We start from the raw sequence: 12,033 nt of genomic DNA, 5'->3' as shown, positions 1-12,033 counted from the left end.
TTGGTTCATTAATACATTTGATGTGTTTGCATTCATGTGCATTTCTGTACTCTAGAAACGCTAAATTAATTCACTGATAAAGTTAGTAAGTCCGAGTGTCTCCTAAGTGAATTTGTACATTATTGAATGAATTCTGAAAAGAAGGCTTTCTTCTGTTGTGTCTTATATCCAAGTTACACTAACACAGATGCATTTCTGCTGTTGGTAATCTTAATTTTCCCTTCAAAACATTTATTTGTAGATACTTTCTCTTTCTTATACTGTTGTATGTAACTGTGGCCTCCTTAGGTCTATAACAAATATTAAATATCTGTTTGTTTTAACAACAAGAGTAATGGTGGTAAGCTCATGAACCTTTGCACTTGTAAAGATTCCTTAATTTGAAGAACTATAGAACATATCAGTAACTTCGTATTTGCTAAGGAAATTATCCCAAAGCTATTATTTGTGATTGGCTGTTGTACTAAAACATCAGTCCAGATTTGGGAAAAACATGACTGGAGCAGGAGAAAGAGACCTGTTCTTACATACATTAGAAATTTTGGCTTTTAAGCTTAATTAGAGGCTGCTGCTGCATGTAGTTAAATGCTACAGTTCATTCTGTTTCATTCTTTCAAACCTATTCTATGGTTCTCTATTCCAGATCATCTCTCTTGCTTTTGGCGTGAACTCTTTAGATTCATCAGTTCTAAGTACTCCATCTTCATTTTTCTTACTCATCCAGTGCCATTATGCAACTAACTTGTTTTTAAATTATATCTTTCATGATTCCATTTTCCATAATCGTTTCCCTTTAGACTTCTACATCTGTGATTTCTTTATTTATATCTTTTTCAGGATAACCTTTATGGCCTTTCATTCTTCTTGTTCTCTTAACTGCATTTTCTGTTGGTCCCGCTTTATCTATTGGTAATCTTGTCTGTGAAAGCAGTCTCAAGTTCTGCATCTCGTCGAAGGGTTTGCAAAACATATTAATGATTCTAGATAGATCTCCAAATAGTTTTTCAAAATATCTCCCTCCACCGCAAGAAGTTCCAGCTTACTAAAACAGATTTCTTCATCACTGTTCATCAGAGATTCCAGTTATTTCTTTCTTGATTTTTATTTTTAATTACAGTAGTCAGTATTGTGAAAAATATAGAATACCTAGATTATAGATAAATAGCCGAGTATATTCACCAGTGCACCATAGGAATGAATCTGTAAAGCAGATAATGCAGAGAGTTTTATAAACATTATATATATTTGTTTTGAGGAATTTTTGAAGGGCTTTAGCTCTAGTCATATCTAGTGGACTGAATATTCTGTAGCAGTCAAAGTGCATTGAGTGTACTCCAGGCACTTTTCCATCCTATTTCTTATACATTTAGTGTACGTTTAAAGGTTCTCTTTAGATGCAAAGCATATAGGTAGGCCTTGCTTTGAAAGCTTGTTTTGTTAAAAATGAAAAAACATAGATGAAGATGCACCACTGGCCTGCTGATCCACACATTCACTCTTTCTGAGCCTTGCAATTTTTTCCTATGTAATTTTAAAAACATAAGATTCTTCTTTTCACTCTGCACAGTTAAAAATATTTTTCAGAAGCACATCAGCTCATACAATATTCATTTTTTCTTGCTTGATGGATATAATTTTGCCTCACATATTAACCCAGAGTACTTTTTCACAGATCATTCTTGACCTGCCCTTCACTATAGTCAGTGTTTTGGCAGAGAGAATTGTGCCAGGCATTTCTATCATCTTGTTTTCTAGATCTGAAACTGGCAAAATTGACTTGTGCTATCAGTCTGTAATAATTTGAGTTTTTTTTTAAAGGTGCATATTCATAAATTTTGTTAAGAGTGGGTTCTCCATGTATAACTCTCCTAACTTTAATTTTGTTTATCACAATCTTATCTATAAACAAATATAACTTGTGAGTGTTCAGCTCCTCTGTAAACCTGGAAAGTAATTCAGTTGTTCAGAAATCCTTGTTAAATTCCATCATAAACTCTTTTCAACTTTTTCGTATATTGTTTCAGTGAGTCCTACTTCTTTTCTTTGAAGGAGGAAAGGAAAAAAAAAAAAACAGATATTGTTACAAAGATACGAGTTACAAGGGTTTGCCTTAGGAGTAGCATCTTAGAAACGAGCTGGAAAGTATTGAATTCTTTGTTTGTCTTATACCTGGTCAATACGTTGCACTGATGCTTTTGTCACTTACATAATTGAGATTTGTTCAGCTAGTCTTATGAGTTCATGGTATCATCAGAAGTTATAATTTACATTTTCTGTTACCTGTTTTGAAGTTGAAGGGCATTAAATTTGCCCCTTCAGGTCAGTATTTCTTTCCTCAGTCAGAGATCTTGCTATGAAAGAATGTTCTTTGCTTTACTGAAGTAAGGGTCACATTTGATTTTAGAATTTTTAAAATTCCAGTGTTGAAAATTTAATGTTCCAAGGACAGCAGTATGTGATGTGAAATAGATAAAGGGAGTAAATGGGAAAACAGGGGTGTATGGATACTTCTTGACATGTTCATGCTTTTATGTTTTTCCATGTTTTGTCATGTTATGCTATCTTTGTTTCGCAAATTCTAAGATTGTTCCTCTCAGTAACAATCTGTTCCTTCTGTAGGTCTGTCTGTAAGAAGTGTTTGCTGGAGAGGAGACCATATACTTGTTGGAACACAAGACAGTGAGATTTTTGAAATTGTGGTACATGAGCGTAATAAGCCTTTCCTGATAATGCAGGGGCATTGTGAAGGAGAGCTGTGGGCTTTGGCTGTCCATCCTACAAAACCATTGGCAATGACTGGAAGTGATGACCGATCAGTCAGGTTGTTATTTGTCTGATTTTCATTCACACATAGTTTGATGCAAACAACTCATTTTGTAGATCATGTAATTGAAATGTATGCATTTTAATATCACTGGTACTGATATCAACTGGCACTGAAATGCTTCTAAACCAGTGAAGCTATGTGTAAAATTACAGGCCTCTAATAATAAAATACGTAGGTCACTTTGACAGTAATGCCTCCTATTTAATTCCATGGAAATGACAATCGATGCAAAGAACACAATAACACTGTTTGTTAATTCTCAGCAAATTCTCAGCAAAACACTGTTTTTCAACATAATCACCACATGAGTTACACATTTTTGCCAGTGATGAACAAGAACCTGTATGTCAGGTTCTGCATGGCTGCCTGGAATGTGGCTTGTCTCTCACATCGCTGTCACCACTGCTGAAATAGAAGGCGTAAATTTCAGAATAGCCCTTGCAGTTGAAATTTATGGTTAACAATAGTGCATCATGGAAAACAGAAGCCGTTTTCTGAGAAAACTCAGTAAATTTCTTGAGCTTCTTTAAAGCTCAACTATTTGTCATAAATGCCTTTTTTTTTTTCTTTCTCAGATATTAAATGTGTTGCCATTTTTTGCTAAATATATAATTGTAACATAGTTAAGAAAAATTGTAGTTGAACCAAAGTTTCACTCAAGAATGCTGGATGCATCTTGTAAATGGTAGATATCATGTGTTTTGTAAAAAACAAGATTTATAGTATTATCTAGACAAATGTAGGAAGTTATGATAGTTTGCTAATAGGAAAGGGTATGTTTAATCTGAATTCTTCGATTATTCTTATGCATTTTTAGCTGAAGTAAGAAACGAAAGGGTAGAATTTTCACACAGTGATCTAAAAGTATATGTTGTCATTTTTTTTATTTTTCAGAAATACAAAAAATACCTGCTCCTGCATTTTCTCATTACATATTTTCTCACAGTTAAATGTAAGAACGTTCTTTCCTGTATGGAGAACTGACACTTTTGTCTTAGATACTGCTTGTGGAAATTTATTTCTAAATAGGACACAACCATGTCATGTTTTCTGCTGAAATTGCAGGCTTCATGCTACCTATGGCAAAGCTACAAACCATTTTTTGTATTTGTAATTAATGCTTTATTCTAGAATTTGGAGTTTAATAGACCATGCTCTGATTGCCCGGTGCAATATGGAGGAACCCATTCGCTGTGCAGCAGTTAGTACTGATGGAATCCATCTTGCTCTTGGAATGAAGGATGGCTCTTTCACTGTGCTTAGGGTCAGGTAAGATACAAAAATTAATAGATACATTATAAACTCTTTCAAGTAGAACAATCTAAATACTTTTGTATGTATGTGGATACAGTACCGACTGTGTGCAGGAGACCACATAGATTTGTTTTAAATTGCTGATCCACAGAGTGCTCGGATTATTTAAATATTTGCACTAGCATGGGAGAGGCTTTCCGTAATAACACATTTGTAAAAGTACACTGGTTTTTTAAAGAATGGCAGCATTCTAGGAAGTGATTTATTTATATTATTTATATTTGCTTTATTCACTGTTCTTGAATTATTAAGAAATAAACTGCCTTTACTTCCATGATTGTTTTGGAATGCTTCTGCTAGTACAACACACATGGCAAATCAATGGTGCTTTGCCTTGTTGCTGTGATACCGCAGTTTTAAAGAGCAACTGAGGTCTGTGGCTTATATGTCAGTGGAGTTTTCTTCTCTAAGTGAATAACCTGGTACAGGACCTTCCTGTGTCAGTGTTCCTTTTTTAGTCATAAAGCCCTACCCAGCCCTGAAAGTAGTGTGGTGTTTGTACATATGATAGTTATAGTTCACTTCATCATTTTACTGATGTGTTTTTTTTCCTTTTCTTTTTCCTTTTTTTTTCCCCCTATTTTCCCTTTTTTTCCCCCCTCCTTTTTTCTTTTTTTTTTCTTTTCTTTTTTTCCTCCTTTTTTTTTTTCCTTTCTTTCTTTTTATGGTTAAGAACTTCACAATATGATAAGGCTCTTTTATACTTATGACATGCTTTCTTTCATACCACAGAGATATGACTGAGGTTGTTCATATCAAAGACAGGAAAGAAGCTATTCATGAACTGAAATATTCACCAGATGGGAACTTCCTAGCTGTTGGTTCCAATGACAGCTCTGTGGATATATATGGTGTTGTTCAGAGATACAAGAAAGTTGGGGAATGTATTGGATCTTTAAGTTTCATCACCCATATGGATTGGTCTTCAGACAGTAAATATATACAGACTAATGATGGCAATGGGAAGAGACTTTTTTACAGGATGCCAAGTAAGATTCTGAGTTGCCTTTCTTATATTTTTTGCTAATTGCAGAAAGAATGTATAGCAGTTTTATAAAAATGACTTAAAATGGATCCTTGTTCAAAGGACAGGATTGTGAAGAAACTTTAGTAAGTCTGTGGAAATACTGACTTTATTTGGATGAGGATAGCATTTTCTGACAGTTGTTTACATGTTTTTATTGCTGCTGCATGTTAGAGATGCTGAACTGAAAATTATTTTATTTCTCCAGAGTAAATATTTGTTCTGCTTTATTGCAAAAAGAAAATATATTCAAATTCAGTTTTTCAGTACCTTAACAACTTTTTAATTACTGAACTTGAATATTAAAAGGATTATATTTGCTAGCATTGAAGGTTTTTAAAATATATGAAAAATCAATATATTGTGTCTCAGACATGTCATCTGTTTTTTTAGATCTTTAGTTTACAAGAGCTTGTGCTGTAAGAAGTATTTTTTCCAGAATAATATTTTAATTTAAATTACATAAATATTGAAAAATGACTTTTTTTTTTTTTTTTTTTTAGATGGAAAGGAAGTAACAAACAAGGAGGAATTAAAAGGGGTTCAGTGGGCATCATGGACTTGTGTTTCTGGTGTTGAAGTTAATGGAATCTGGCCTAAATATTCAGATATAAATGATATAAATTCAGTGGATGCAAATTTTATTGGACAAGTTATGGTTACAGCTGATGATTATGGAATTGTAAAGCTCTTTCGATACCCATGTCTGAGAAAAGGTAGTACCTTTGAATTGATAAGTGCATATTCATGAATTTTGGTGATTCAAGAGAAAAGTCTTAGAAGACTGGATTTTTGAAAATTATACAGCTGGCCAGTATATATATATATTTAAAATTTATTTTGGGCTCAGAGTAGAAATAAATGAAAGCATGGTGTATAGGCAACTGCAATAGTAGTTGTACCAGGATTTTATGTACATTTTGAATAGGATTGTCTAAAGTTTTATGTGGTTTTTTATTTTTTTAAATGGTTCTTTTTAAATAGAATTTCACAAGATTATGCAGTCCACCCTTTTTGAGATATGTATCTAAATATTTTCACCTTAGTCTTCAAGTAGTTTCAGAATGGAATAGTTTGGTTGGAAGAAACATACTAAGATCATCTAATCCAGCTGCTTGAACATTTCAGGGCTAATCAGTTAAAGCATATTAATGAGACTATTACCTAGGAATGAAGCATCAACCACTTCTGTAGGAAGCCTATTCTAGTGTATTCTAGTCCTTGTACAGGACTATCACGTGTATTCTCTCTATGTTTAACTTGTTAGAAACATTATATTCTAGAATCTAAGTTGTTGTTTTTGTTGTTGTTTTTAACATTTTAAAGAAATCAAAATTTGAGGACAGCGCAAAAAGTTGCTGCTATCAGTTTACAGTATTAATTAGCTTAATCACTAGTAATTGAGGTATCTTATTAGTTACTTTATATATATTCCTATTATGCTTCTGAAACATTCATTCCACGTGTATTGAAAGATATTTTTATTGTTTTTCTAGGAGCAAAGTTTAAAAAGTATCTTGGTCATTCTGCTCATGTGACAAATGTCAGATGGTCACACGATCACCAGTGGGTTGTTTCCATTGGAGGAGCAGATCATTCTGTCTTTCAGTGGAAATTTGTCCCTGATCGGAAGTTGAAGGATTCCCTTCATATAGCACCGCAAGGTAAGTAATGCATAAAATAATGATGGGGGGGAGAAAGGGAGGCCTGAGTGTAATTATTAGTTGCCAATAAAGAAACAGATATTCAGAATTTCTAGACTGCATAAAATTATTATTCTGTAAAATTTGCATCTGTCTGAAGTACTGAAGAGCATTACCTAATATAGTATGTGTCCTGTATGATCAGTCTATCAGCACTGTATAAATAAATAAAAATACTATCATGCTGTTTCCTGTGGAAAGGAAAATTTAAAAGTTTGTCACTTTGTTAAATTTTTGCATTGTGTAGGTGATAATTAAAATATTGTTAGTATTTATTTATTTTTTTTTTTTTTAAGTCTCTATATATGTTTAATATTTGAAAATAAAAAAAAAAGTTCATCTCATTGATGAAGACTTCAGAAAGCTTTTTAATGTTTTGATCCTTCATGCTATGAATTAATTTTCATCATTTTTTCCTATGTCCCAGATGTCTTACTAGGTATTGCACCCAAGATAAAACACCTCTTTCTTAAGAGTGATTGAGGTTCCTTGTTCCGGGATGCAGAACCTTGGTTCTGTATATATAACAGTACATGCAACATATATCTGCTTTACCACGCTGTTGATAGTTGTTGCTTTTGTGGTTTCCCAAACACTGTTATCTACTATCTTTACAAAGTAGTATTGCTTTTCTCTGGATCACGTTGACAGTTCTTTTTTCATTACTGAAAGTTTTACCATTTCCTTCTCATCCATAATAAATTTTCCTAATCTAACTGAAGAATTGCTGCTTTCATTCATGGCTAGTCTAACCCTATTATCCATTTGGATCCATTTAATTGTTCTAGTTTTCTGCAAGTCTTCATGCATTTGTCTCTCCTACATGCTCAATATACTCATGAGTGTAGAAAATTAATACAGCATGTGTGCAAAATAGCCGTTCTGACTTACATTCATTACGTCATTGTACTAGTACTGCTTTATGCTTGTTCTCCTTTATATTTGTTACTTCATTCTCTTCCTTTTTTTCCTGAAAATCAACATTCATGAAATAATACTAATGAATTAAAAGTAGTTCAATCCCAAAAAAACATGCAGATAATTACCATACTTTCAAGTTAGCTTGTCTCTGTTGTATCAATAAAATCGATCCTGTTAAATGATAGCAGTTTGTGTAATAGTTAATATAAAAATTGATTTTTCAAATCAGAAACATTATGCAGCTATTCTAAATGTTTCCTAATTTGTCATCTAGTTTATTTCATTTTCTATTACTGTTTTCTTGCTGACAGAGAGTCTGGTTGATTCTAATAGTGATGAATCAGATTCAGATCAGTCTGATGTTCCAGAGCTGGACTCTGAAATTGAACAAGAGACACAGATCACATATCGTAGACAGGTAAAGATTTTTAGTTTTAATGGAAGTTGGAATGTTTCCTGGAACTTATGAAGGTCTTTTATCAGGACCTCCTGAAATTTGAGAACTGAGAAGAGTGAGAAGTCAGTAGTAACTGGACAAGAAAAAAAAATTACATGTATTTCTAGCATGTTAATTAGAATTTTGGTTGTAATTTAGAAACAATTTACTTTCTACTATAGCTGTACCAGCTATGGTTACGAAAACATTTTTTCATTGGTGTCATTACCACATTTTTGTTGGTGATAATTGTAGCTGAATTCTCAGAAATGCTATTTATGTGTGAATCTCTTGATTTATAAGTGTGCTCTTTCTTGAAGGTTTACAAAGAAGATCTACCTCAACTTAAAGAGCAATGTAAAGAAAAAAGAAAAAGTGCAGCTTCTAAGAGACGAGAGAGAGCTCCAGGGAACAGTATAAGATTGCATTTTGTTCATGGGTATGAAAAATAGGTTTCTTTAAAATATACAACCAGAATGTATTAACTGTTTCGGAACAAAAGACTAATCAAACTTGTTATTTATAGTTTAAAAATCTAGTGAAAAGCTATGTGATTTAGTGTTTTTATTTATTCTTGTAAAACTAAATCTACGCTAAGTTTGTGCCGCTTTATGCCAAGCTGGACTTTTTCTGAATGAATTCTGAAGTGCAGTGAAAATTTAGCTGATTTATTATTTGAATAGATGTGACTAAATAAAAAATTGACTAATACTCACGTTTTTTACTCTGGAAAGTTCTCACTGGGGTCATATTACAGAAGCTACAACAGAAACTTGGTTTAGTTGAAGGCACTTGGGTTTTGTCCTAAGTGATGTTTCTAACAGTGTTTTATTTAAAAAAAATAGTACTTATCTATAAACTAGCTATTTATCCCTAATCAGAAAGAATTTATAAGTACCTTTGCTTGAATTGGAATTAAATTTTATTTCTTAATAGATCCTGTGTATTTGTTAGAATTCAACAAAATAACTTCCAAATACATCGTTGAAATCCTATGATTTCATCTTTAGGACTGACAGTTTTCCATAACACTCTTAGTGAAGGCTTTTTCATCAGAATAAAGGTGGTGTTTTAAAGTGAACTGATAGTGGACATTGCTACATTAGAATAATAAAGTCTCTGATAGAAAGCAAAACCAAAATCCTTGTTAAACTAAGGCACTGGAAATTGGTAAATAGTGTGTTTTCTTTTCAAAAGATATCTCTTCAGGAATGCTAGTACTTATTAGAGACATCTATGATAAGAATGATAAGTTACTGGCAGTGTTTATCTTTACTGTAAAACAGTATCTTTGCATAGTAATGACTCTTAATATTAAAATGTTTTCATATGGAATGCTTAATGAATTAATTGGTTAAGAATACTTAATGGTTCAACTCAGCAGTTTTGTCTGTAGAAGACATGGAGTTTCAGGATTAGCTTTGGAAATAATGACAAATAGTAACTAGTATGAAGCTGGATTTTTGTTTCTATCTCTTATGGTCCAGGATTCTTAGTTGAAGATTTTTTCTTAGCTGTGTAGGAAAATGCAGTAAACTGGATAGCTGCATGTAGTCTTTAATTTAAAAGTTGCTCTAAGAATTAAACCAAATGATCCTGAGGAAGATGCAGTATGAGTAAGGGCCCTGGATCTTTGGGATTATTGTTATTTCCTTCACAACAGAAGTGAAGCTTGACCAGAATATCCAGGAATGAACAGAAGTAGAATGTCCAGTTGAGTTCTGTCTGGTTGCCCAATGTGCATCAAGGAAACTAATGAAGAATCCATGCTGAACAACAGATTTTTCTCAATGTGTCCAGGCTGTTAACTTTAAAGTGACCCACATCCAAGTGAGTAATAGGCATATTCTCTGATACAGGAAGTCTGCTTTCCTTCACCTTTCTTTAGATGCAATGGAAATGTCTTGGATGTTCCTTGAAAGTGTAAAAAGTGGTGGCTTTCAAAACTAGGGAACTAAGAAGCTCTTTTTCCTTTCTTTGTTTTTGAGCTGTTTTTGTGTTTTGAATTGTCAACTGCCTTGAAAGATGAACTATAAAAATATTTTAATATCCTGTAGGAAATCTTTTAAACCTCTTGTTACTTCCTATTTTGGAAGGGGATAAAATAATACTTAGTATGTGAGCCAGCCTAATGACTAATATGTGTGAGAAAGCAACTTCTATTAGCGAGTTAATCTTTAAGTGCATCATTATCTAAGAGATCTGATGGAATCATCAGCAGGAGCAGATTATTTAAGTGGTACACTAGTTTGGCCTCCTGTTATTTTCCTTCTGCTATGTGCAGCTGAGGTGGTTCAGAAACATAGAAAGGATACATTTTTTGCAATATTCAGGAAAACTCTCAGACTCATTGTTTTTGATACTTTCTTTTTGCTGACCCAGGAATAAAGATGCAGATACCTTTGCCCTGTGTTGTATTGCTGATGTTACAAGAACAAATTTTATTTTTCTTTAATATGAAAAGATTTTATATAAAATTTAGATTGAGTTCTAATGTATTCATTGAACCAATCTGATGGTAAGGTGAAATTTGGTTGCAATTTGAAGATGGCCAGGGATTTCTCATGCTCATAAGTTAGACTCTTATGACACTTTGAATGGAATCCTATCAGAGCTGCATAGATTCAAATAGCATTTGAAATGAGTAGATGATGAGTGGTTCATGCCCAGAAAACATTTCCATAAGGCTATGCTTTTTTTCTCTCGCTGTTTTATATCTCCCACCTCCCTCTGTGCTAAAGACTGATTTCAGCTGTGTGATTTTTTTTTTTTTTTCAAATCACTTTTTTTGGAGATTTTCTGGGGAATGTTCTGTTACATTCAAAATTTTCCCATAAATATTTTGAAGAATAACATACCAATTTTGAAACATTCACAGCATTAGTCAAGTTACTTCTTTTCCAGGCAGCACATTACTTTTGAAGTTGTCCCTGGTTTGGACACATCGATGTTGCAATTGTGCATGGGATCCAGCTTCAGATTAAAGAACTTACAATTATTTGACTAAGGTAGATGTTCTTATGTGTGTATCTCAACATTAGTTAAATCACTGGATATCCAGTCAGAAGGTAGTGCAGCATAGGCATTAATTTGGCTCATATGAAATTGAATGCAGATTGCTCTGCAGGTTCCACTGACTATATTGACTGAAGGCTGTTGATTAAAATATGTATGTTAATACATCTAATCCATCTATGCTTATATATCTTAATCTCTAACTGAATCCAGTCCCTTATATTCATGACCTTGATAATGGCAAAGTTTTTTTTTTTCTATGTATTACTGAGCTATCTTTTCTTATCAAAGTTGCTACTGTGATAACTTCAGTCAATCCTGCATAGTCTGATCAGATGTTACTGAAGACCACCTGAGAGCATCACCTACTGTGGAATGCAGTGCTGTATTTATTGTGCCTTTTTAGATATTATCCAATATATATGATCCAGAGCTTTCTTTCATTACTATTTAGTTCCTAGTCATTAATTGCAGTGTCTTGTAAATGTGTGTGAAGAAATTGTTTCTTTGCTTTTTTTTTTTCTGAAATTAAATGCTAATCTCAGTTCTAGTTGGATTAGTGATACATGGATAAATGTGTTGTGACTGTGTGACATACTCTTAGAGAGCAGTCTTGAACACTGAAGCATTCTCTTTTTCACCCTTTCTTTGATTGTCTGAACCAATATTTTACTTTTTTCGTAAATATTACGTATATAGTCAGGGTTTTAGTTAATTGGCATGTGAAAAAGCTCAGATTTGTTTAACTGGTTTACAAAATTTCACTGTGCTACTAAATGCTCTGGCCAAATAT

General features: G+C 33.1%; 1 protein-coding gene across 4 annotated transcripts in view; it reads left to right on the top strand.

Moving 5' to 3' along the window:
• EML5 (EMAP like 5) overlaps nucleotides 1–12,033 on the top strand; it is a 90,276-nt gene that overhangs the window by 28,604 nt on the left and 49,639 nt on the right. For all 4 annotated transcript variants that reach the window (XM_042814137.1, XM_042814138.1, XM_042814139.1 and 1 more), the window contains exons 7-13: nucleotides 2,620–2,821; nucleotides 3,959–4,096; nucleotides 4,874–5,130; nucleotides 5,669–5,881; nucleotides 6,662–6,829; nucleotides 8,101–8,207; nucleotides 8,546–8,664. In XM_042814137.1, the coding sequence (XP_042670071.1) occupies nucleotides 2,620–2,821; nucleotides 3,959–4,096; nucleotides 4,874–5,130; nucleotides 5,669–5,881; nucleotides 6,662–6,829; nucleotides 8,101–8,207; nucleotides 8,546–8,664 (1,204 nt within the window). The remainder of the gene's footprint in view (nucleotides 1–2,619; nucleotides 2,822–3,958; nucleotides 4,097–4,873; nucleotides 5,131–5,668; nucleotides 5,882–6,661; nucleotides 6,830–8,100; nucleotides 8,208–8,545; nucleotides 8,665–12,033) is intronic.

This window comes from Centrocercus urophasianus, unplaced genomic scaffold, assembly GCF_019232065.1.
Source record: "Centrocercus urophasianus isolate 14NV4802_14NV808 unplaced genomic scaffold, USGS_Curo_1.0 seq_14, whole genome shotgun sequence".
Taxonomy (NCBI): Eukaryota; Metazoa; Chordata; class Aves; order Galliformes; family Phasianidae; genus Centrocercus; species Centrocercus urophasianus.
Note: the sequence above shows the minus strand (reverse complement) of the source record. Positions and strands in the feature narration are given on the sequence as shown.